At 41.9% G+C, this 26055-nt stretch overlaps 1 protein-coding gene across 3 annotated transcripts in view; it reads right to left on the bottom strand.

The window, feature by feature from the left end:
- LOC132400525 (A-kinase anchor protein 7) overlaps nt 1-23936 on the bottom strand; it is a 166200-nt gene extending 142264 nt beyond the window's left edge. Inside the window, exons 1-2 of one of the 3 annotated variants that reach the window (XR_009514281.1) lie at nt 22616-23932; nt 493-645 (exon numbers count right to left, since the gene is read on the bottom strand). Coding sequence is in view for 2 of the 3 variants with exons in the window: in XM_059981565.1 (XP_059837548.1) it covers nt 493-645; nt 22616-23345 (883 nt within the window). In the remaining variant the exon portion in view is untranslated. Of the gene's footprint in view, nt 1-492; nt 646-22615 lie in introns of all 3 variants that reach the window. The other 2 variants (XM_059981565.1, XM_059981564.1) reach the window with 2 other exon arrangements.
- Nucleotides 23937-26055: the final 2119 nt, after the last annotated feature.

The following is a 26055-nucleotide window of genomic DNA, read 5'->3' as shown; positions in this document are numbered from 1 at the left end:
GGGATTAGATAATGACTTTTAAAGAGAATACTATATCATCTCTACGCACATCACTTTCTTCAAGAATCCATAAATGCATTTTAGAGGCAGCTCTACAAACATGAAGAAGCTGAATGATACACATTTGAGCATATGTCCTACTTAATGCAAATTTAGATCAACTTGCGTGTTTGCCTTAAAGCAACCAATTATAAACTTCTAACACATAAAAAAGACATAAATGCTATTACTGTAGCTGAAAAATTATAATTTGTCTCCAAGCTATTTGTGAAAACGTAGAGAGACAATGGCGGGGATTTTGTGAGAAGTGCATTGATACACTGAATCTTAAACGTACAGTCTAACCTATTTGTGAAAATATAGACAGACATTGATGCACTAAATTTGAAATGTAGAGTATCCACCATATTATTCAAGCAACTGAGTTCAACCGTCTACACTAATGTTTCCTTTCAATGCAGAATACAGCTAAATACGAAGCTCAAAACTTACAACCATATTCTTCCCGTATCTCTGCATTTGGAAATGGGAGCTCAGCCAGAAGACTGTTGACTTCTTTCTCTGCAGCTGATTTATTTTTTTTCCTCTTTTTTACCTTTGGCCTCTTCCTTTTATCATCTGCTGATTGTGTCGCATCATGGACATCTGTACAAAACAAAAAGAACAATAAAAATAATTTGAGATAGGTATTATTTAGTGAGATTATTTCAGTAATCAGTCTGATCGAATAAGTAGCTCAAGAAGAGTGAAGAGACATTGTCACTCAGAAAGCTAATCGATTATAATGAACAAGAGAAAATCTGCAGACGCTGGAAATCCAAGAAACACACAGAAAATGCTGGAGGAACTCAATTGACCAGACAGCATTGATGGAAAAGAGTACAGTTGACGTTTTGGGCCAAAACCCTTCAGCAGGACTGGAGAACAAAAGATGAGGAGTAGAGTTAAAAGATGGGGAGGGGGAGAGGGAAGGGGAACACAAGGTGACAGGGAAAACCAGGTGGAGGAATGGTGAAGTGAAGAGCCGGGAAGTTGATTTGTGAAAGAGATACAGGGCTGGAAAAGGCAGAATCTGATAGGAGAGAACAAAAGGCCGTGGAAGAAAGAGAAGCGGTGGAGGAGCACCAGAGGGAAACAATGGGCAGGCAAGAAGAGATGAAGTGAGAGAGGAAAAAGGGGACGGGGAATGATGAAGGGGGTAGGGGGTAGCCATTAGCAGAAGTTCAAGAAATTGAAGTCCATGCTATCAGGTTGGAGGCTACCCGGTCAGAATATAAGGTCGCAAACATGAGAAAATCTGCAATGCTGGAAATTCAAGCAACACACACAAAATGCTGGTGGAACACAGCAGGCCAGGCAGCATCTAAAGGGAGAAGCACTGTCGACGTTTCGGGCTGAGACCCTTCGTCAGGACTATAGGGAAAAAAGAGATAGTAAAAGATTTGAAAGTGGGAGGGAGAGGGGGAGACCCGAAATGATAGCAGAAGACAAGAGGGGGAAGGATGAAGCTAAGAGCTGGGAAGTTGATTGGCAAAAGGGATACAAGGCTGGAGAAGGGGGGAGTATCATAGGATGGAAGGCCTTGGAAGAAAGAAAGGGGGAGGGGAGCACCAGAGGAAGATGGAGGAGTTATTGTGAGAGGGAAAGAGAGAAAAAAAATTAAAAATTAAAAATTAGGGATGGGGTAAGAAGGGGAGGAGGGGCATTAACATAAGTTAGGGAAATCAATGTTCTTGCCATCAGGTTGGAGGCTACCCAGATGGAATATAAGGTGTTGTTCCTCCAACCTGAGTGTGGTTTCATCTCAACAGGCCATGGAGGAGGCCCTTCTCCAGCCTTGTATCCCTTTTTCCAATCAACTTCCCAGCTCTAGGCTTCATCCCTCCCCCTCCTGTCTTCTCCTATCATTTTGGGTCTCCCCCTCCCCCTGCCACTTTCAAATCTTTTACTGTCTCTTTTTTCCGTTAGTCCTGACGAAGGGTCTCGACCCAAAACGTCAACTGTACTTCTTCCTACAGAATATAAGGTGTTGTCCCTCCAGCCTCCTACTGGAAGATCCCACTTCTTCTGGCGGGACAGAGTGTAGGTGCTCAACGAAGCAGTCTCCCAATCTACGTCTGGTCTCACTGATATACAGGAGGTCACATTTGGAGCACCAGACCCAATATATAACCCCAACAGACTCACAGGTGAAGTGTTTTCTCAGCTGGGAGGTCTATTTGGGGCCCTGAATGGTAGTGAGGGAGGAGGTGTAGGGGCAGGTGTGGCACTAGTTCTGCTTGCAAGGATAAATGCCAGGAGGGAGATCAGTGGGGAGGGATGAGTGTACAAGGGAGTTATGTAGGGAGCGATCCCTGTAGAAAGCAAAATGTGTTGGGGGGGTGGGGAAGGATGTGTTTGGTGGCAGGATCCCACAGGAAACAGCAAAAGTTGTGGAGAATTATGTATTGGATGTGGAGGTTGATGAGGTGGTAGGTGAGGATAAGAGGAACCCTATCCCAGGTAGGGTGGCAGGAGGACAGGGCAAGAGCACACATGCATGAAATGGAAGAGATGCAGTTGAGAGCAGCGTTGCTGCTGAAGGGAAGCCCCTTTCTTTTAAGAAGGAGGACATCCCCTTTGTTCTGGAATGAAAAGCCTCATCCTGAGAGCAGATGAAGTGCAGACAGAGGAATTGAGAGAGGGATGGAATTTTTACAAGTAACGTAGTGGGAAGAGATATCGTCCAAGTAGCTGTGAGAATCCGTGGGTTTGTATAATCCAGGTAGCTGTGAGAGTCCATGGGTCTATATATAGCCCAAGTAGTTGTGAGGTGATATGTTGAAGTGATTTATCCAGAAACAGGCCTTCTGCCTACCAAGTCCATGCTAGCCTTTATGACTGTTTTAATCCCACTAATCTGTAACCTTCTATATTCACCTATTTAAGTGTCTAAGTGTCTCTGAAATGTATTCAATCTGTAAAACAAAATTCCTCAAATCCTTTCCAATGGTCCTTTTATCACCTTAAGTCTATGCCCTCTTGTTTTTGAGCCCTTATCGTGGTAATGAGGTTCTGTACCTTTTATACAAAGGTGTCCTCAAGAAGCCCACAACCTTGTTGTGGTTTGGAAGTTTGCGTACCTCAATGACCCAGAGAGCTATGTTGACTGGAGTCAGGGCTTTATGCTTTGGCACTTGGTAGGGTCACCCATGCCAAACAGGTCAAAGGGTAGAGGCCAGACTAAGAGTGGCCCACCACTTTAGACACCATTCTCAGATTATCCCTCGGTTTCCTTTGCTCCAGGGAAAACAAGATCACACATACAATCTCTCCTGTAGATTTATCAATCTTTATGAATTCCATAACATACAACACCTACTCCATATTATAGTGACATGAACCAGGTCATCAACATACCCCTCCCTGAGCTCACTATCTTCCAAGTTATTATCCTTAGTGAATACAAATGAGAACTGTTTATTTAGGACCTCGCCCACATCATCTACCTTCATACCTAAATTAGTCCATAAGGGAACCTACTCTATCCTTGATTACCTTTTTGTTTCTGATATATTTCAAGATTCAAGACTGTTTATTAATACAAGTGTAAAGGAGAGCAAAGTGATTGTTACTCCAGATCTGAAGGAGCATAAAAAAGCCACATAAGCACAATAAATATACGTAAATACACAAGATTAGCTTATGAATTGTATGTACATAATTTGACAGTGTAAAAAGGTGACTGACAGGACAAGGTAAAGTCGTGCTGGTGAGGGGTGTGATGGGGTAGATTAATGGTTGGAGGTGTTGATCAGCCTGACAGTTTGGGATTTACAGAAATGTTTTGGAATTCTAATTCTAACTTGTCAAGGATATTTCATGGTCCCTTTTTGCCATCCTAATTCATTTCTTTCCTACACCTTCTATGGTCTTCAAGAGATTCATTCAATTCAGTTGCCTATACATGTATCAAGTTTCTTTTTTGTTCCTTCTATATCTTGTTCCTTCAATATCATCAAAGGCTCACTAATCATAACATCTTTACCTTTATCGCCAAACTCCTACTAACTCTCTTTTAAAAGTCTCCCATGTTAGATATTGTTTTATTTACAAACATCTCCTCTCAATCAACTTTCACCAGGTCCTCTCTTAAACTATTGATATCAACCTTTCCCCAATTTAGGACTGTTATGAATGCACCACAGCTCTGAGAGGCCGAAGGGTGCGGGGGGAGCCCCCTCCTTTGTGAGAATCGCAAGAGCATTATTGGGTTGGGTCAGAGGATGCAGGAAATGAGAGAGAGAGACCTGGCCATTGTCTCCTGGAGACAACATTTGTGGATTGGAGACTATGCTACGTGCAAGCCCTCGGGCAAAGTGGGCTGGTTGAGAGAGGGATTGCATCATCCCAACCTGATTGACATCTGAGACCCCGTGAGGAAGTATAAAAGAGGGTCTGGGTGAACAACCCCTTTCAGATGCACCAGAAGAAACGCTAGCGATCCTGTAATAGCGGGAAGCCATTTGAAGGAAGCCACTTGCAAGGTTCCCTTGCCTGGGGGCTGGTGGCTGGTACCACAGAAAACGACTTGGTACTAACAACGGGGAACCAACTCCCCCGACGCAACGGATTGGCCTCATAAAAGTCCCGGACAAGTTTAAAACCGTCTCTCTTAAACCCAAAAAGCTGCAGCTTAAAAGGACAGTGACTTTTATCTTTCCATCGGACAGTACAATATCCCCTAGACAAACGATAGAGCTATTGCTTAATTGATGATTATTATTATACCCGCGTTTTTCGATTGAGTATTGACGACATATTTTATCTGAATGTCTGTATTAATCTTATTTTTGTGCCCCTTTATAAATAAAGACTTTTAAAAATAGTACCATCAGACTTCAACGGGCCTCTCTATCTTTGCTGGTAAGTGACCCAGTTACGGGGTTCGTAACAGGACCTTGACTTGAGGATTAAACCTATCCCTTTTCATAACTACATGAAAACTATCACCATAGTGTTCCCCCCACTTCCAACACCTGCTCAGTTTCGGTTCTTAAGAAAAGTCTGAACATTGCACCATCTCTAGTACGACTCTATATTTTGTCTCATAAAACTCCTTTGTACTTAACAAATTTGACATCTAAGTTTCTTGCACTAAAGCAATCCCAGTCTATATTGGGAAAGTCAAAATTCCTCTCGACATTAACTTACTGCTATTATACTTTTCTGTGATTTACTTACATATCCGTTTCTCTAATTCTCACTAACTATTGAAAGATCTATACTATAACCCCATCAAAGTTATCACTTCTTCCTGATTCCTGAGTTATGGCCTCACCATACTATCCCCTCAAAGGAAGATCAAATGCCTGAAATTCTAGTCAGGTTATTCTTTTCTAACAATTAAACTTCAGAAGGTTGGTAAATAAAGCATTCTGTAGAGGATCAGGGAATTACTGAATGTGTTTTCTTGAGTTCAGTTTAAATGTAGATAACCTAGCTGTCATTCCAACATCAATATGTAAGCCATAATTGTTGTAAATTCAATGAGGACAGTAAAATGGTGAACTGTTTTACATTGTGTATTTACTTAGTCACACTGAAGTAAATTCAAATGTACCAATTCTGAAAAGAATGTTTTTACAGATCACACATCACAGATAATATCTGCTTATTTTGTAAAGTGTATTTCGATGATTCATGTTTTACATTACTCATATTCCTGTACAATTGTCATATGCAAAAGGACCATAAGATATTTCTAACATGGATAAAGCAGTGACTGACTGGCAGGAGGCAAAGAGTGGGAATAAAAGAAGCCTTTTCTGGTTGACTGTCAATGATTAGTGGTGTTCCAGAGGTGTCTGTGTTGGAACCGATTCTTCTTACATTATATGTCAATCATTTGGATGATGGAATTCATGGCATTTTTGCAAAGTTTGCAGATGATAAGAAGACAGGTGGAGGGGTAGGTAGTTTTGAAGAGGTAGAGAGCCTATAGAACGACTTAGACAGATTAGAAGAATGGGAAAGAAGTGGCAGATAGAATGCAGTGTCCAGGAAGGGTATGGTCATGCACTTTGGTAGGAAAAAGGATAGATAGGGTTGACTATTTTCTAAATGGAGAGAAAATAGAAATATCTGAGGACTAGAATATAAAAGCAAGGATGCAATGTTGAGACTTTATTAAAGCACTGGTGAGGCCTTATTTGGTGTATTGGGAGCAGTTTTGGGCCACTTATCTTAGAAAAGATGTGCTGAAACTGGAGAGGGCTCAAAGCAGGTTTATGAAAATGATTTCAGCTTTAAATGACCTGTCACATAAAGAGCATATGATGGCTCTGGGCCTGCTTTCACTACAATGTATAAGAGTGAGTGGTGATCTCATTGAAATGTATCGAGTGGTGAAATGCCTTGATAGGGTGGATGTGAAGGTGTTTCCTGTGGTGGGAGAGTCTAACACCAGAAGACACAGCTTAGGAATAGAGGGGTGTCCTTTTAGAACAGAGATTGAGGAATTTCTTTAGCCAGAGAGTGGTGAATCTGGGGTATTTGTTGCCGCAGGCGGCTGTAGGGGCCAAGTCTTTACGCATACTTCAAGCAGAGGTTGTTAGATTTTTGATTGGTCAAGGCATAAGGGATACAGGGGAGGCAGAAGATTGAGGCTGAGGGGGAAAAATGGATTAGCCATGATGAAATGGCAGAGCAGACTCAATGGGCCAAATGGCTTAATTCTGCTCCTACATCTTATGGTCTTATGTAGAATTAGCCCATTTGGCACATCCAGTCTGCTCTACCATTTCATCATGGCTGATCCATTTCCCTCTCAGCACCAAATTCCTGCCTTCTCCCTGAAACCCTTCAAGCCCTGACTAAGCAGGAATCTCTCAACCTCTGTCTTAAAAATACACAATGACTTGGCCACCATAGCCACCTTTAGCATTGAATTTCAGATTCAGCACCCTCTAGCTAATGAAATTCCTCTTCATCTCCATTCTAAATGGATGTTCCTCTATCCTGAGGCTGTGTCCTCTGGCCCTAGACTCCCGCACCATAGGAAATATCCTCTCCACATTCACTTTATCGAGGCCTTTCAACATTTGACAGATTTCAGTGAGATCCCCACTTCATTCTTCTGAATTCCAGGGAGTACAGGCCCAGAGACATCAAACTCTCCTCATATTTTTCAAGATGGCAGCACAATGCAGCTTGCAGTGGCCACTCCGGAGCTGATATGTTATTTGGTAAGCGGGGTGCCGTGCGCAATCCTAATCTAATGAAAAACGGATGTGGGAGCATGGAGGAACATCTGGAAGTCTCTAGGAAGGCCCTCTTTGTTGCTGCTGCTGCTGTGAGGTCCGGGTCTCTGCTGAGAAGAACAGGTCCCCAGTCCTTGGGGTCGCGTTGCCGGTGGCCATTAGCGGGGGCATCTTAATACGCTCGGCAGAGGATGGTGCTTGGAGAAGCTGTGCCGGAGGGGATGGTCGGAGGCTCGGAGGTGCAATGGATTTGGAGTCTGCTGCGATCAGGTCGCTTTCAGTGTGTGCTGTGTCTGTGAGGCTGAGTTGGGCGGCGCTGTGTAAGTCCATAGTATTTCCTTCTGCCGCCAGCGTGAGATGACGAGTCTATCGGGACCCAGAGGACTTGTGGAAACTGTGTGGTGGTTTCTTTCGAACTTATAGTCTTTTAACATCTTTGGACTATTTTTTTACCATGCCCATGGTCTGTTTTTTATCAAATTATGGTATTGTTTGAACTGTTGTAACTATATGTTGTAACTATGTGGTTTTGTGCAGGTCTTGTTTGTCTGGTGGATTTGGAGCTCCTTTCCGGGGAACGCGCTAAGACAGTAATGCGATATTAATACGCAGCAGCCTCTCCGGGCTCTGGATTGGGGATTGCCAAACGTTATGAGGATTTTCTGGTGTAGTCTATTTTGTCATGTGCTTTGTTGCTATCATTCTGGAGGAACGTTGTCTCATTTTTTTAAACTGCATTGCATTTGTGGTTTTTAAATGACAATAAACTGAATCTGAATCTGAATATGATGATTCTTTCAATCCTGGAATCAATTTTGTGAACCTCCTTTGAACGCTCTCCAATGCTGGCATATCCTTTCTAAGGGGCCCAAAACTGCTCACAATACTCCAAGTGAGGCCTTACCAGTAAAAAGTATAAAGCCTCAACATTACATCCTTGCTTTTATATTCTAGTCTACTCAAAATGAACGCTAACATTGCATTTGCCTTCCTCACCACCAACTCAACCTCAAACTAACCTTCAGGAAATCCTGCACAAGGACTCCCATATCCTTTTGCACCTCAGACTTTTGAGATTTCTCTCCACTTAGGAAATAGTCAATTGCAAAAGGTCAGTTTTGAAGCCCAACTCCCACTGTTAGGTAGGTACAAAAAATCCTATAACATTATTGAAATAAGAGAATCAGATTTATTATCACTAACATATGCCATGAAATTTGTTGTTTTATGGCAGCAATACAGTGCAAGTCAAAAAAAATTAGGCTAACATGTACTAAACAAAAAAATAGTGCAACAGAGGAATAGTGTTCATGGACTGTTCAGAAATTTGATGGCAGAGGGGAAGAAGCTCTTCCTAGAACACGAAGTGTCAGTGCTCAGGCTACCGTACCTCCTCCCTGTCGGCAGTAATGAGAAGAGGGCACATCCTAGTTGTGAGTGTCCTTAATGAGGGATGCCCCCGTTTTGAGGCACCACCTTTGAAAGATGTCCTCAAATTCCTCAAAATCCGAGATGTCCTTGAATGCCTATTCCCATGAAGAAGCTGGCTCTTACAACCTCTGCCGCCTATTGCAATCCTACCCATTGGAACCTCCATACCAGATATTGCTGTAAACAGTCAGAAAGCTCTCCACTGTACATCTGTAAAAATGTGCTATTCATACCAAATCTCCTTAAACTCCTAATGAATTAGAGCCACAGGCACGCTTCTTCATGATTGCATCAATATGGTGGGCCCAGGACAGATTCTCTGAGATGTTAATGCCCAGGAACTTGAAAATGCACATGCTAAACCCTCAGTGAAGATTGGTGTACGTATTCCTGACATCCTCTTCCCGCAGTCCATAATCAATTCCTTTGGCTTGCTGATGTTGAGTGCAAGGTTGTTGTTGAAACACCATTCAAACAACTGAACAATTGATCTGTCTTGCAAACACGAGACAATCTGCAGATGCTGGAAATCCAAAGCAACACACACAAAGTGCTGGAGGAACTCAGCAGATTAGGCAGCATCTATAGGAAAGAGTAAGCAATTGACGTTCTGGGCCAAGACCCTGCCCTGATGAAGGGTCTCGTCTCGAAATCTCAACTATTTACTCTTTTCTAAAGATACTGCTGAGTTCCCCCAACATTTTGTGTGATCTCTCTTTCTGCTGTACACCTCCTCATTGCCATCCAAGATTCTGCCAATGACAGCAGGGTCACTGCTGAATTTATAGATGACATTTGAATGGTGCCTAGCCACACTGTCGTAGGAGTAGAGGCAGTAGAGCAGTGGACTAAGCACACGTCACTCACTGAGGTATGATTGTCAGCGAAGTGATGTTATTACCAATCTTCACCAATTGTCTTCTCCTGATGAAGTCAAGAATCCAGTTGCAGAGGAAGGTACAGAGGCACAGATTTTGAAGCTTGTTGATTAATACTGAAGGTACGATGGTGTTGAACGATGAGTGGTATCAATAAACAGCAGATGTTTCGTAGATGTTGCTTATGTCCAGGTGCTCCAAAGCCACTTGGAGAAACAGTGAGATTGTGTCCACTGTAGATCCATTGTGGCAGTAGACATATTGCAGAGGGTCCAGGTCCTTGCTCAGGCAGGAGTTGATTTTAACCATGATCAACTTTTCAATGCACTTCATCACAGTAGATGCGAGTGCTACTAGGTGATAGTCATTGAGGCAGATCACTCTGCTCTTCCAATGCACCTATTTGATGCTCTTTTTGAAGCAGATGGGAACCTCCGACATCAGCAGGTTGAAGATGTCCGTAAACACTCTAGCAAGTTGGTCAGTACGGGTTTTCAGTGCCCTGCCAGGTACACAATCAGCGACTGAAGCCTTGTGAAGAAGATAATGGTATGTTTTTCCAATGTCAAAACCAGCACTTATCCTTGAACCTATATCACCAAAAAAAGTTATCTGCCTTACTCCTGTTTTATGAGTAACCATAAACTGGTAGCAGAGTTTGCCTGTAGTAAAGTACTATATCGCTGTTGAACACTTTAAGACTTGCCAAATTTGAGAAGACACAATAAAAATACAGTTCATTGCTTATTGGAAATGAACACAGTTTATCTACATTCCTATTGGTTACAGAATTACACACTCCACACCATAAAATAGATTTGCTTCCTCCAATGCTAGCACAAAACTAAAATAAACCAGAAAAACAAGTAAAGCTCGTGACTGTATTAAAAATCCATCTAGACTGTTTTGCAGCATATATATTCTACTGACAAAACTATGACAAAAATCATTTTCCAGAAATGATCTCCAGCTCGGCATAATTTAAGTTTTATGTTCTGATCATTTTTGCAGCTAAAATCAGTTTGTTTAGTTTAGGCATCTAAGTTTGATTTTTAGTGATTTAAGTTTTCAACTTTGCAAAAAAAGTTAAAGTTTTGCATAAAGATTAAAGCAAATTTGCATGAATCTGTAAGCTTAAATCATTGTGTTCATTTTGCAGTAGCGTTATCAAAAATACCAAACTGTTAAAAGTACAGATACAATATCTTCAACCAGCTTTGTTTTAAAGTGCTAATTTCATAATTGATTAATTAATGAATTCTGTTCACCAAGACCAGAAATACTTTCTCATCACAAGTTGTGCTTGAAGTGAAATTGAAGTTCGTGTTTATTTGATAAAAATTGCATCCTGCCAAGCCAAACCATTATGTATAATAAACTCAATGGTTTCTGCTAATTGGATTTCTGGAGCGCCACTTGAGTGTTCTTTTTAGAGAGGGAGTGATTTTTTTTCTCTACAAGTCAAAACTTTTAAATATTGTGTTTGAATAATGCATGGTGCTTACACAAATCTGCATTGAAGTGCTTCTTTCTTTGAAATTTAGTGAAGTGTACTGGAGCACAGTAAAAGCAAAGTTAGCATGCATCTGCCTGAACTGTGGAAAACCATTGTATTTAAAGAGCATATTTTTAACTTTACAGCACAGAACCAGACCCTTCGACCCATTAGAATGTGCCGAACCAAGATGAGTCCTTTCATTACTAGCCAAGATATTTTGACCTTTGCCTCCTACTCAAAACACTATTTTAAACTCTCTATCGGTCATTTCAAAAAGCATAGAGCATACTGATTGAAATTCCCCTTTGTCTTGAATGGATGAACCTTTGAACAATGATTCATATCGTCATCTCTTTGTTTTGGTATAAACCCCTGACTGATAAAATGTGACAGATGCCCAGATGGGACTGCTTACAAATAATCATTTAACCAGATTATATTTACATGAGCATTTGGTTGGATCCCCTCGGTGTTTTTATTTGTTAGGTCACGTATGGGTATTAAGCATTGTGTTTGCTACAATTTAATGGAAATAGAGGATTAATGAAAAAAACCTTCACACAGAGAAGCATAAAGACTCCAGGAAAAGAACGATTACTCTCCTCCTGTGTGCAATGCATGACTAGCAGCAACACCTGGCTGGAGGCCAAAATGTGACATAGAGGATTGGATACTTCAGAGTGATTCTACCACAAACCGGCTAAACCTCTCAGCCTAACAGACAAAAAAGGAGAAATGAAGAACTTGCATCTATGATTTTGATTCCAAAGTGTCTTAATTTAGCACTTTTTCAGTGACTTTTGTGATGCAGAAACCAAACTACTAATTTATATACAGCAAACTCCTACAAACAGCAATATTATTAATAGCAAATATTCTGTTTGATTCCCTACTTAGTGATCCGAGGACACAGCCTCAGAATAGAGGGGAATCCTTTTAGAACAACGATGAGGAGGAATTTATTCAGCCAGAGAGTGGTCAATCTGTGGAACTCTTTGCCACAGGCAGCTGTGGAAGCCAAGTCTTTATATATATTTAAGGCAGAGGTTGATAATTCTTGATTGGTCAGTGCATGAAATGAAATGGGGAGAAGACAGGAGATTGGAGCTGAGAGGGAAATGGATCAGCCATGATGAAATGATGAAGCAGACTCGATGGGCCAAAAGGCCACATTCTCCTCCTATATCTTATGATGCTCCAGCTGAATTTTGTAAGCGAAATATCTTTATTTCAGCTCAGAATCTTTCTTACAAAACAACACAATAGCTGCACTACTCAAAACTTTGGGCAATTATCATTTGCGCCTAGAGCGGGGGTCGGCAACCCGCGGCTCCGGAGCCACATGTGACTCTTTTATGTCTGTGCTGCGGCTCCCTGTTACTTTGGGAAATAATTGGTTGTGGCGACCCTTTTCCTGGCACATCCGAACCGACTCACAATTAGATAGCCTACGGGGGTTTGCGAGCACAGAGCTTTGGAGCCTCTGCGCCACGGGGGGCCGGTTGAGGGAGGCTTAAAAGTGAGGCTGAAGATTTCGAATAAGGTTTTTTCCTTCGACTGCAGTTACCGACTCCGTGTCGTAATTTTAGCGCTGCGTGTAGCACACCGCTACATGGTCAGTATTTAATTAAAATGTATTTTATGTTAGTTTGTTAGTTTTTGAAATGTAAATCTAAATTTGAAGATTATGGTGATCTTGTACAATCTAAATAAGATGTTGTGGCGACCCATTTCCTGACACATCCGAACCGGCTCACAATTAGCCAGCGTTCAGGCTAAGGGAGATAGCCTACGGGGGTTTGTGAGTACGTGTCTTTTGCAGCATCCGCGCCCATGGGGGGCGGGTTGAGGGAGGCTTAAAAGCAAGGCTGTTTAGTTCGAATAAAGCTATCTTTGACTGCAGTTTACTGACTGCGTGTAGCAACCGCTACGTGTTTTTATCGCTGGCTGTCCAGAGGGGAGGTGCCGAAACGCTTTGTCGCGTGTCTGGAAGAAGTGAAAACTTTCCTTTCCTAGGCAGCAAAGGGCTCAACTTTCCTGAGCTGGAACAGCCAGAGTGGCTGGAAAAGCTACACTTCATGGTAGACATGACAGCGCACCTGAACACGCTGAACACAGCTCTTCAACGGGGTAAGGACGTACAGCCCTGCACATGTTGGAGGATGTTTTGGCATTCGAGCGCAAGTTGACGTTGCTTGCCAGAGATTTACAGAAAGGCACATTGTCTCACTTGCCCAATTTGAGAGAGTTCAAACAATGTCACGACATGATAAATTCGGAGTATTTACATTCTGCAATCATCGCAATGCAAACATCGTTTGGGAAATGCTTCTGTGAGTTCAGAGAGGAAAAAAACACATTATCCTTCCCGGTCACTCCCCTAAGCATCGATCCATCCCTACTGAATACGACTGCATTGTCAGGTGTGAGTCAACCTGTACAAGTATGATAAATATTTTAATTGTCTATTATTTTACGTATATTCATATGTTTTCATTGTTCAGTGAAATAGTCCTTTTATTTTTCAGGCTGACAGCTGGCTGATGTTATTTTTGATTTGCTGCTGGCGGCAAATTTAAGTTTGGCGTTTTTCATAAATACAAGAAGGACTCAAATAGACGTTGAGTATTTTACTTAAAAGTAACCTTTAACCTAACGTCTTTTTTTCGGAGTTCAAAATGTTTCTGTTGCATGCAGAAATGTAATTTCGTTTTCTCTGCAGGAGTTCATCAATTTCATAAATGCAACACATTATAGTTTGTTTATACATAGCATAAAGGCAAAACAAAACGTTGTATGCAGTGTTATTTCATTTTAAATGTCAAACGGGTTTTGCGGCTCCCAGTGTTTTCTTTTCTGTGGGAAACGGGTCCAAGTGGCTCTTTCAGTGGTAAAGGTTGCTGACCCCTGGCCTAGAGTTTCCTATCACCATTCAGCTCTATAAATCTCTATTGTGGTCAACATGCTTATCAGTAGAAGACCAAATTCACACTCTCTGGGTTTGAGCATTTCAACACACTGAAGCCCTCCAGGAAGAAAAATGCTCCCGGCACATCCTTTGTCCTGCTTTTGCCATATGGCCCAGTAGAAGCCTTTCAGCGAGAGAAAAAAATCTCACTGAGCTAATTCCTTCTAGCAGCTTTTCTTGTATTTATCAGGCTCCTTTGATTACTGGCTAGCTGTAGCAAATGCATCTGCAGAGTTTAAATCAATTCCTAATTAATGTACCAACAATGTAATCCTTTGTTTTTCACTTGTTAATGAGAATTGTAAACGCTTTCTCTGGCAGGGTACTGAGCTACTGGATGAGCAGGATAAGACACAAACAGCAGAATTTTGGACGAGCTATTATTAATCAAGGCAAGCCAAGAAAATATTGGTATAATCATTCAATTTCTCAGACACCAGTGATGGAAATGTTCCAATAACAATGGAATAGGTTAGATAGAAACACTCTGAACAATCCAAAATACTCAGAATCAAAATCAGGTTTAATATCACTGGCATATGTCATGAAATTTGCTGTCTTTGTGGCAGTAGTAAAATGCAATACATAATAATAAAGAAGAAAGTATGAATTAAAGTATATGTATATTAAATAGTTAAGTTAGTAATGCAAAATTTAAAATTTTAGAAAAGTAGTGAGGTAGCTTTCATTGGTTTAATCTCCACTCAGAAAACTGATGGCAGAGGGGATGAAACTGTTCCAGAATCATTGAGTGTGTCTCCTCAGGCTTCCATACCTCTTCCCCGATGGTAGCAATGAGAACAAGGCATGTCCTAGGTGATGGTGATCTTTAATGGTGCATGCTGCCTTTTTGAGGCCTCTCTCCTTGAAGATGCCCTGGGTAATAGGGAGGCTGGTGCCTGTGATGGAGTTGACCAAGTTTAGAAGTCTCTGCAGCTTATCCTGATCCTGTGCAGTATCGTGTCCCTCCCCCCACCACCACTACATAGGGTGATGCAGCCAGTTAGAGTGCTCTCCATGGTATGTCTGTAGAAATTTGAGTCTCTTTGGTGATATACTAAATCTCCTCAAATTCCTAATGCCACCGTCTTTGGTGAAATGCATGAACCAGGAAGTACACCTCAGCAATACAGAGCGCCAGTAGTAACTTTGATGCGGATGGTTTAATTCATTAGGATAATGTAACACAGTGGCAAACTTAAAGGACTGATATTCAAAGGCTTAAGCATTAGCTGTTTCTCTCTCCACAGATACTGCCGGGTCTGCTGAATGTTTCCGGCATCTTCCATTTTTGATTCACCACTTCATACTTCCCTCTCTACATAACCTGCTCCAGCCCTATAGCCAAGTTCAAAAAAGCACATCTAATATGTGTAATCTCTCACAAACACAAATATTGTAGTCAACACTATCAGTATTCCCCAGCTGTGGTATTTTCAGCATTCTCAATCCTTTCCTTAAGCTATCTGGACCCTAACCTCTGGAACTCTCTCCCAAAATCTCGATTAATTTTTTTCAGAACATAACTTTTATCATATTTTTGTTAATTTTCCCTGAAATCATATGTAGCACCTTTTTGATAATACTCCTCTGAAGCACTTTGGAAAATATTTGATATGTCTAAGCTTGGACATAAATAGAAATAATTATTGTTGCATTTGTTTACATCATTCTCTTGTAAATAACTGACCAGGTTTGCAATGTAATTTGGCTCACTGAAAATGCGACACTTCCCCCCCCCCCCCATTTAGATTAAAAAGACACTGCCCCTGACTATTTACACTCCCTTTCCTTAATTCAGTTTAGCAAGCTACTATCCTCATTATTGAAAACCAATGACTGATGCATCGGATGTCCAGGCTTAATATGCACCCATATTTTTCTCTCTCCAACTGCATCAGGTGCAGCACGGTGGTGCAGGGTGAACAGCTGCTGCTGCACAGTCCCAGTGACCCAAGTTCAATCCTGATCCTGCCCTCAAGTGTTGTCTCCCAATGACTGCTTAAGTTTCCTTCCATACCTCAATATCATGCAGATCAATAGGTTCGTTGGCTATTAATTGATCCTGGAGGTGGTGGACAGTACAAGAGTCTGGAGATAATTGATTGAACCATGGCACCAACATGGATAGATCCCATGATCGACCATCATCTCTTCAAGTTTAGCCTCTCCATGAACTGATCCAAGTGCTTCTTAAATGGTACTGCTGTACTTGCCTCCACCACTTCCTCTGGCAGCCCGTTTATATACTCACTGCCTTCTGTGTGAAAAAATTACCCCTCAAATCCATTTTAAATCTTTCCTTTCTCAATATACCTAGTTTTAGACTCCCCTACCCCAGGGAAATTACTTTTGCTGTCCACCTTATCTACGGCTCTCATAATTTTAAACACTTTGATAATGCCGCTCCTCATTCCCCTCTATTCTGAGGAATAAAGACCCAGCCTGCCTAACCTCTTCCTATAACTAAGCCTGATAACATCCTCATAAATCTTCACTGCATTCTTTCCAATTTAACCACAATTTTTCTATAACCAGGTAACCAAATCCATACACAGTACTCCAACGGTGGCCTCACCACTAGCTTATACATCTGCAACGTAATATCCCAAATCTTACATTCAGTGCTCTGACTGATGAAGGTCAGTGTGCTAAATGGCTTCTTCACCACCCTATCTACCTGTGATGTTGCTTTTAACGAACTACGCACTTACAATCCAGGGCCCCTCTGTTCCATAACATTCTGTAATGCTCTACAAACATATTTGGTTTGACTTTCCAAACTGCATCACCTCACACATATTGGAATCCATTTGCCACTCCTGGGACCACTTTCCTAACTGATCAAGATCCCCCTGTAATTTACAATAAACTTCTTCTGAGTCTGAGAGCCAGAACAAAGATAGTCAAGAAACTCATCCTTGGAGTTTCAAAGTTTAAATTTTCAATATGCACTTATTATCAAAGAATGCATAAATTATACAACCTTGAGATTTGTTTGCTTACAGGCAATCGCAAAGCAAGGAACCCAAAAGAACTCAATTAAAAGACATAAGACCGACGACAACCCCCCCCCCCACCCCGCTCAAAGAGAAGGACAAAAAGAAAAAAAAACACAAATCATATAAACAATAGAAGAGAGCAACAACAGCAACATTCCAAACCAAATTAAATCTTTAGATTCAAATCCCCAGAGTAGCCTGGAGTAGGCCCAAAGCCTTGGTATTCAGTTCATCATATTAGCACGAAAAATTGCTGTAATGTTTGCAGACAAGAAGCATAGCAACCGGTGGCAGTCTCACAGCCTTAGCATTGCAGAGAGAAAAGCCCCCAGACTACCTGGGTTGTTGTTTAAATTGTCCAAGCCTCACACTGGGACCCAAACTCTGCCACTGCCAAATCACTCCAGGCCTAATTTGAAGCCACTCTCAACCTCTCCAAATCAACATGGTGCTCAGACTGATCCAACCTCGCTCACTCTTGACACCCTGCCTTTCCATCCAGATTGCCCAAACAGTGGATTGGTCCTCACATTAGGACCTGGACCTTGCGCGGCAAATGCTCCAGGCCTCAAACACGCAGCCCATCGATTCACTGCAGACCTGGATTTCACTGCCAAAGAAGCCATTCTCGACCTCTCCAATTCGGCTCGGTGTTTTGAGCAATCCACCCTCTTACCCAGGTTAGTTGGGACAGGCATCAGAACTCCTCTGTCCCATCTTCTCCCCTCTGAGTCATTCACTCCAACCTCCACAGCTCCAACTCCAGGGGGGTCGGTTTTGCAGCACACCAGCAGGGCAATCCTGTGAATTCACTTTGCCTTCGCTCGCTTCTTCATTGCTTGCAGTGATAGTTTACCACAATTTACCTCAAAAAATGTGTTATTAATAATGGTTTTAATCAAACTTCTTTGCTTTTGAACTACAAGTAAGCTGTTACACTCCTTCCGTGGCACCATCTTAAACCAGAAGCCCTCCATGCCAAAGGTCTGACTCGACAACACTGAGTCTGACCTTCAGCTAATTGTCAACAAATTTGCCGAAGTCTCATACCTCTTTGGACTTACCCTCAGCCTAAGCAAGGTAGAAGTCCTATTTCAACCTGCTCCTGCATCAGCTGCTACTGAGGGAACAAGACTGAGAACAGTATAAGAATTCAAGTGCCTCAGCAGTGTCATTTGTAGTGATTGCTCACTAGTGCCAGGATTTGCAAGGCCAGCCAGAGATTTGGTCGAATGCGATCGTGTGTGTCGAACCAGCACAAAATCTGCCTGTCCACAAAACTAAAGGTGTATGAAGCTGTTGTCCTCAGCAGTCTCCTAAATGGTTGTGAAACCTGGAACGTATATAGAAGGCACCTCAAGATGCTAGAGCAGCTTGCACAAGACCAAGCCTTGGTTCGAACCACTCACGACAAGCCAGTGGGCTGACGCCGAGCAGTACTAATTGCTGCCCCATAAAGCAGGAAAGCAATAGCAGTGGCTCCATTTCTGCATCCAGCACAGTTTTCACATCCTTATTGCAGACATCTTTGTTGGACTCAGCAGCCACCTAACAACACACAACAGAACTGCACAAATGTAACCATCATCATTGCATACAGCAGACAACCAATCAAGTCTTCACTATCAATAACACCTCCTAATTACATGCCATCTGCAATCGTGAGAGAGATTAGGTTGCAAGAAGATAAATGGGGAATGAGTGTGCTCTGAGAGCAGGTATAGGCCAAATGGTCTCCTACTGTGCCATAAGAAGATATGAGAGAGAAGCTTCATATATCAACACAGTTTTAACATTGTACCAAAGGAAGCATCACTGGCAATGCCAGCATTTATTGTCTACTACTTCCCCTTGTGAAAATGCTGATAAACGAGCCAAGATGGAGATGGCAAAGCACAGCGACATTTTGCAGACAATTAACAAAACTGCTAATAATTCTACTAAACGTACTTCTTCTCCATTACAATCACTGCAATCCACAGCCCGTAATCTCCCTTTGGGAGGTGTGCTTTTGAACCATCTGTACAACCTGGTGTTCCAAAACATCAGTATGAAACTGGACTCTCAAAAATGCAGGTATGGCCACAGCGGGCATTGCTGGAGTGAACTCTGGGGCAAATTCAAAGTTTGGGCTGGATTGACATGGCAGGGCGTGGGCCCAAAAGCGAAAAACAACCCAATGTTCAGCCGGTTTAAGCACCGAGCCCAATTAAAAAGATTAAGGCATCGAGGCCAAACGTGAAGGATGAACTGTTGTCCGGCTCACGACACTGTGACGCATTATGCACCTCAGCACTGACTCTGCAGCCACTGGCGCTCACTTCAGTGCAGAAGTGACTCAGTGGCTGGGGAGTGCAGCCATTGGGCTCCTGGATCAGCTACAGTATTGAACTGGTTCCGTGGCTGTGAACTCACTTTCAGGGACTCTGCGTTCACATTCAGTGTATTATCTGCTTACTTTTTGATCGCTTGCACAATTTGTTCTTTTTTCTTACACTGGATGTTTGATGTGGTGTGGAGTTTTTCATGAATTCTATTGTGTTTGTTTTGTGGCTGCCTGCAAGATGAACAATATACTTTGAACTTACTTGCAGCTCTGTATGTAGATCCACCATTATATATTTTTGGTAGCAAGGTCCAAGGTTTTGACCCAAAATCAGAATAGTTTCTGATATGGCACAGTGGAATAACAGTTATCATGACACTTTGCACTGCCAACAACCGAGGTTCAATTCCTGCTGCTGTCTGTAAGGAGTTTATCCATTATCCTGTGACCCCATGAGTTTCCTCGGAGTGCTCGGGTTTCCTCCCACATTCCAAGAACCTCTTAGTAAATTGTGGGTATGCTATGTTGGTGTCAGAAGCATGGCAACACTTGCAGGCTGTCCCCAGCACATGCTTGGACTGTGTTGGCCATTGACTCAAGCATTGTATGTTTCAAAGTACAGGTGACAAATAAAACTAACTTTTATAAAGCTAGTTTTCCAACCCGGGGAAACCTGGAAGTGATAAAATTCACATATGCTTGCTGATGAGATTAAGCAATATCCTTTTCTAATTCCAAGTGGTGGAGAGCATTCTAACTAGTTGCATCACTGTCTGGTATGGGAGAGCTACTGCATAAGATCGAAATAAGCTGCAGAGAGTTGTAAACTTGGTCAGCTCAATTGTGGACACTAGCCTCCATAGTATCCAGGACATCTTCAAGGAGCAATGCTTCAAAAGGGCAGCATCCATCATCCAGGACATGCCCTCTTCTCATTGATACCATCAAGAAGGACGTACGGAAGCCTGAAGGCACACACTCAATGATACAGAAACAGCTTTTTCTTCTCGACCATCAGATTTCTGAATGGACAATGAACCCATGAACACTACCTCATTATTCCTTTTTTTGCACTATTTATTTTCTAACTTATAGTAATTTTATGTCTTTGCACTATACTGCTGCCACGAATCAACAAATTTCATGTTGTATAAGACAGTTATAATAAACATATTCTGATAATGAAAAAGGTAACTTGTGTGAAATGAACACTATTCCCTATTCATCAACACCTTCCTTAAAGTTGTTTTGCTGTAACACTCCAATTATTAGAGAACTCCCCCAATCTGAATTAATGCCGGCAAGGGTATTAACAGCTAAAACGCTTTGAAGAATTCCTGGATTGATGTACAATGGCTAAGATGATTTGTCTCCAACAGTGACAATCACTTCCTTTCGCACGAGCTATCGTCAACTTATAGAATAACTTCTTCCTGATTCAGTTTGGTAGAACCCAAAACGAGCGCTGGGGAAGCAGGGTACTGATGAGCACAATCAGTAAGTACCGTGCTGATGACTGAGATTTCTCAAAACTGGCAAGCTTTGTGCTGCTTTTAATGGAGAGCACATTCCACTTTGCTGGGCTGCTCGAATTACTTGTCAGAAGAGCAGCTGGTTGTGGCATGTGTCAGGATGCTGTTAGGCCCCCTTTCCTTCACTGTCCATCATGCAAGCAAATACTGTATTAAGGAAGTGTGTGCTAAACCGAATCCAGAGGATGGCAGCCACTGTGATGTCAACAATCATAAACACAAAGCACACTGCAGAAGCTGTGGTCAAATCAAGACATACAAAAAAGCTGGATGAACTCAGCAGGTCGGGCAGCATCATGATGTTAACTATGACAGGCACTCTAAAGAGTTCATCTACTTTCCAGTCATCAGTTCCACCACTACTGCCTATGTTTTATTTTCCCTAACTGCACATGGCAGCTGGGTTTCCTCCAGTTACAGGTCAAAGACGTACTGGCTGGTAGTAATTGTAAATGGCCCTGTGGTTAGGCCAGGGTTAAATCGGGGGATTGCTGGATGGCTTCGCTCAAAGGTCTGGAAGGGGCTATTCCATGCCGGATTTCTAATTTCTAAAATTTGATCTCAGTTGCCCTGTTATAGTGTGCTGCTTCTGTTGTTTAACAAGCATCATCTCAATCTCTTTAACTCAATATTATTTAATTAATAAAATTATAACAATGCTTATCTATTTCTAAACTGCAACCCTCTTGCAATAAAGGCCAAGAGGCTTTTTACCTTCCAAGCCATTTGCTATATTTCCCTACTAAATATTTCCAATTTATGCCCAAGGAACTGTGTGAAATGCATTTGTGCAACTTTTCTCTTTAGTCTTCATTAGAGTACTCTTAGTGAAATGCAAATCTCACAACTTTCCACATTTGCTGCATTTTCACACTCAACCTCAGAAACAAAAATTATCTGATGGAAATACTCAGGCAGCATATGGAGATATAGTTAACATTTCTCAGGTTGATGAAAGCTGAACTGTCTCTCTCTCTCTTTCTCTGTTAATGTTAACTCATCCCCTTTCTTTATTTTATAGTTTTTTAAAAATTATTGCATACGGCACAAATTGTTTATAGGTATTTGGCATCATTGTTCTGGACAAAAACAATGAGCCTGAGATCTTTAAGCAAAAAATTAATGCAAACATTAAAATTGGTACAATTTTATCTTGTTGTAACTGATGTTATAAATATTAATTTCATAACTTTAAAAGTTATTAAAGTCACAGACATTTTTCAGAAGGCAGTTTGGATTATAGAATGGTTTCAAATATGGAAAAGTGAAATCTTTCACACTGGAGTCAGTTATCAAAATATTTACATGAGAATTTTCAGTTGGTAGATATTTGCAGATAAAGTAACTGAAATAAGATTGTGGGGAGGAAATTATGTCATCATATATGACTTTTAATATAAAAAGAATTACAAAATAATTTAAAACAATGCCACTATTTCAGTCAGAAATTGCAGATTCAAATCTAGAGTCATTTGTTCTTGACAATACATTAGATCTATTTTACCTTGTACAATCTCTGACTCATAAGGAACAAGCTCAGAAAATAATCTGATACTTATATATTAAACGCTGGCTAACAGTCTGTGCTTTAAACTGCAGAGAATCTCGCCAGTTATTTTACAATCCCATTTTAGTGCCTTTATGCACGTGATTATAAAAAATTAAAATTAGAAAAAACTTCCAAATCAGCAACAGCCAAGGATAGGTATTTCAAGAAATATACTTCGTGCTATTCTCACCATTTCCCAGAAGCTCAGCAGTATTTATATCCGAAAATAACCGGAGTATGTTCGCTGGCGAATCTTCTGCAGAGACTAAGTCACAGTCAGCTGTGAAAACTGACTGAACTTCTTCAATACTTTGCTGGTCGCACTCCATGCTCATGCTGCAATGATCTTCATCCAGAGCCTTTCCTTTCGATGTCTCCATGCTCCCAACAAAAAGTGAACCCAAGAACTCTGCTGCAATACTCCTGTTAGTTTCGCCCGGTTTTAAAACAGTTGCTACAAACTCTTCTTGAAGTAAAACAGAGTGGCGTTTTATAAAGTTTAAATGATTAGAAATATAGAAACTTTGTAAATGATTCCTGGATTTGCATTTACTGAGTGATTCCCTTCTTGTGACAGGTTGAGATAATGCAACACGAGAATCTGAACTTCCACCGAAACATTTGAAACCCCTTTGCCCCACAAATAGACTGCAAGGTATCCTGGCTGTAGGTTCCAAGTGCGCTGACCTTTCACCTTGTAAACCTGCCAAATGTATTGCAGACCGCTCGCGCCCGAGAGTCAGGTGCAAACTCCTGCGGCTGTGAGTTACGAATGCAACGCAGCATGGATAACTCGGCCACCTCCTCCCAGTCTCCCGCAGCGACGACAGATCGGAAAGGCGCCTCAATGTTCTGCTGGTGTCCAGGTCCTCCCTCTGGCATTTTGCAAACAGCCGGGTTAAGTGGAACCGTGCGAGCATTGAGGGGTCGGGACGTCTTGTGGCCTCGTTTACCCCCCGGGGTTGCGCGGCTCGATCCCGGTTAAGTTGTCCGGGCCTAGGACCTCCGGCTCTGGCAGTGGGCCTGCATTCGGATCCCACTAGCACAGCCGGCGGGAGGGTACGGTGGCTCGCACGGATCGGCGCATGCTCCCGCCGGTCCCACTGAGCTGACGTGAGGAGACTGTCCTGTCCTCCTCCTCAGCGGGCAAGAGCCACTGGTGTCGCCTCGGCTGCAAAGTAAGGAAGGGGGCAAATGACTCGTCCTCGTGTTTCGCACTTTGCCGTGGACAGTGTGATACCTGCTGAGGTGACGGACTGTACAGGTCTCCGCTGGACAAGAGGTGTTTCAGGGAAGGGCAAGGGGGAAGTTTGGAGATGTTCCATTGCATTTGCATTGGGCACCCCACGAAGGGACGCCGTGCTGTCGTGAATGCTTGGTCCTCATTACGAGGAGTAATTGCATGCTGTATTAAGATGTAGGAGACCCTGCTTTATCTACTGTATGATAGCAACAGTGGACGACCTGTATTTTTCCCCCACACTTTTTTCTTCTACCCACTCATCTAACTCGTTCACAGTTAGAACAAGGTTTATTATCACTGAAATAAACCGTGTGAAAATTTTTGTTTAGCAGTGACAGTACGGTGCAAAGAGATTTTTTTAAATGCTATGTAAAATTCAAAATAAATACAAAAAGAAGGAATAAGATCGTGTTCATGGGCCATTTAGAACTTGAACAGCAGAGGGGAAGAGGCTGTTTGCTGGTCTTCAGGCTCCCGTACCTCCTCCCTGATGGCAGTGACAAGAGGACATGTCTCCGATGGTGAGAGGCCCTTTGAGATGGATGTCACCTTTCTGCGGCTCTGCTTTCAAAGATGTTCTCGTTGGTTGTGCTTGTGATGGAATTGGCTGAGTCGACAACCTTCTGCAGCCTCTTGTGATCCAGTACGTTGGAGCCTCCACACCAGGCATTGATGCAACCAGACAGAACACTCTCACGTACATCTATAGAAATTTGCTAGAGTCTTTGGCGACATACCAAATCTCTTCAAACTCCTAATGAAGTATAGCTGCTGATCTGCCTTTCTCATGATGGTATGAATGTGCTGAATTTGATAGAGCCTCTGAGATGTTGTTGCCCAGCAACTTGTAACTCTTCTCACTTTTCAGAATCAGGTTTATTATCAATGGCATGTGTTGGGAAATTTGTTAATTTAACAGCAGCAATTCAATGCAATACATGATAATATAGAAAGAAAATAAGTAAATAAAATACTGTAATTGTATATTGAATAGATGGGAGTTAGTGTTCTTGGGTTCAATGTCCATTTTGGAATTGAATGGCAGAGAGGAAGAGCTGTTCCTAATTTGCTGAGTGTGTGATTTCAGGCTTCTGTACTTCCTTCCTGACGGTAATAATGAGAAGAGGGCATGCCCTGGGTGATGGGGATCCTTAATAATGGGAGTCACCTTTCTGAGGCACCACTCCTTGAAGATGTCATGGATACTATGGAGGCTACTTCCCAAGATATAGCTGACTAATTTTATGAATTTGTGTTGCTTCTTTAAGTCCATTATATATAGGAGCATCTCAGTTCTAAATGGACATCCTTCAATCCTGAAATCATGCCCTGTGCAGTAGTCCCCCCCCCCCCCCCGCTTATACCAGACAGTGATGCAGACTGTCAGAATGCTCTCCATGCTACATCTATAGAAGTCTTTGAGTGTTTTAGTTGACAAACTAAATCTCTTTAAACTCCTAATGAAAAATAACTGCTCGCTTGCCTTGATATAGCTACATCAATATGTTGGGACCAGGTTAGATACTCCAAGATCTTGACATCCAGGAACTTGAAATTGCTCACTCTCTCCATTTCTAATCCCTCTACAAGGATTGGTTTGTGTTTCCTCATCTTACCTTTCATTCTTTCATCTTACTGACATTGGGTGCAAGGTTGTTGTTACGACACCACCCCACAAGCTGGTATATCTTTTCACCACTTACCTCAATGAGGAGGAGAAGGACTGTTGTTTTGTGGTAGGCGAATTGCAGTGGGTTCAGTTGTCTGCGAGGCTGGAGTTGATGTGTGCCATAACCAGCCTCTCGAAGCATATTACCATGACAGTCTCAGTTTACTGGGGATGAGGTTGAGGGAACAGAAGGAAATTTGAATTGTATGCAAATATTAATTGCAAAATGAAATTAGTGTTATTAAATACTGTATTTGTAATTATGCAGTGGATGAACGGGCTGATTCATTTGCAGTTAAGTGGAATAATTTAATTAAAGCTTTAAGTTTCATCTGTCTCACACAAAGTCTCAGTGAGCTTTTGATGTATTTAATGAGGTCTATCAGCATGATAACATCTGTTGTCCAGGATCTTATAATTTTAAATGCTGATGGCTGGTAAATGTTCTTCGGAGTACCCCTTCCTAAAGTTCACAATCAGTTCCTTGATTGTGGTAAATAAACTCTTGAAGCCCCTTTGCATTCACTTCCTTGCACAAAGATACTAATTTTATATCTCTCTACCCCAGTAAGCCACAGAGTTGCTTGAGTCACTTGATTTCATTAAAAATGGCTGCTGTTAGATTTCTGAATATCAAGTAAATCAAGATATATGGGATAGAGCAGGGAAAAGGTACTGAGGTGATTGACCATCCAGAATACAATGTTTAGAGGTTTTC

Source organism: Hypanus sabinus, chromosome 10, assembly GCF_030144855.1.
Source record: "Hypanus sabinus isolate sHypSab1 chromosome 10, sHypSab1.hap1, whole genome shotgun sequence".
Lineage (NCBI taxonomy): Eukaryota > Metazoa > Chordata > Chondrichthyes > Myliobatiformes > Dasyatidae > Hypanus > Hypanus sabinus.
This window is presented reverse-complemented; position numbering and strand designations above follow the sequence as displayed.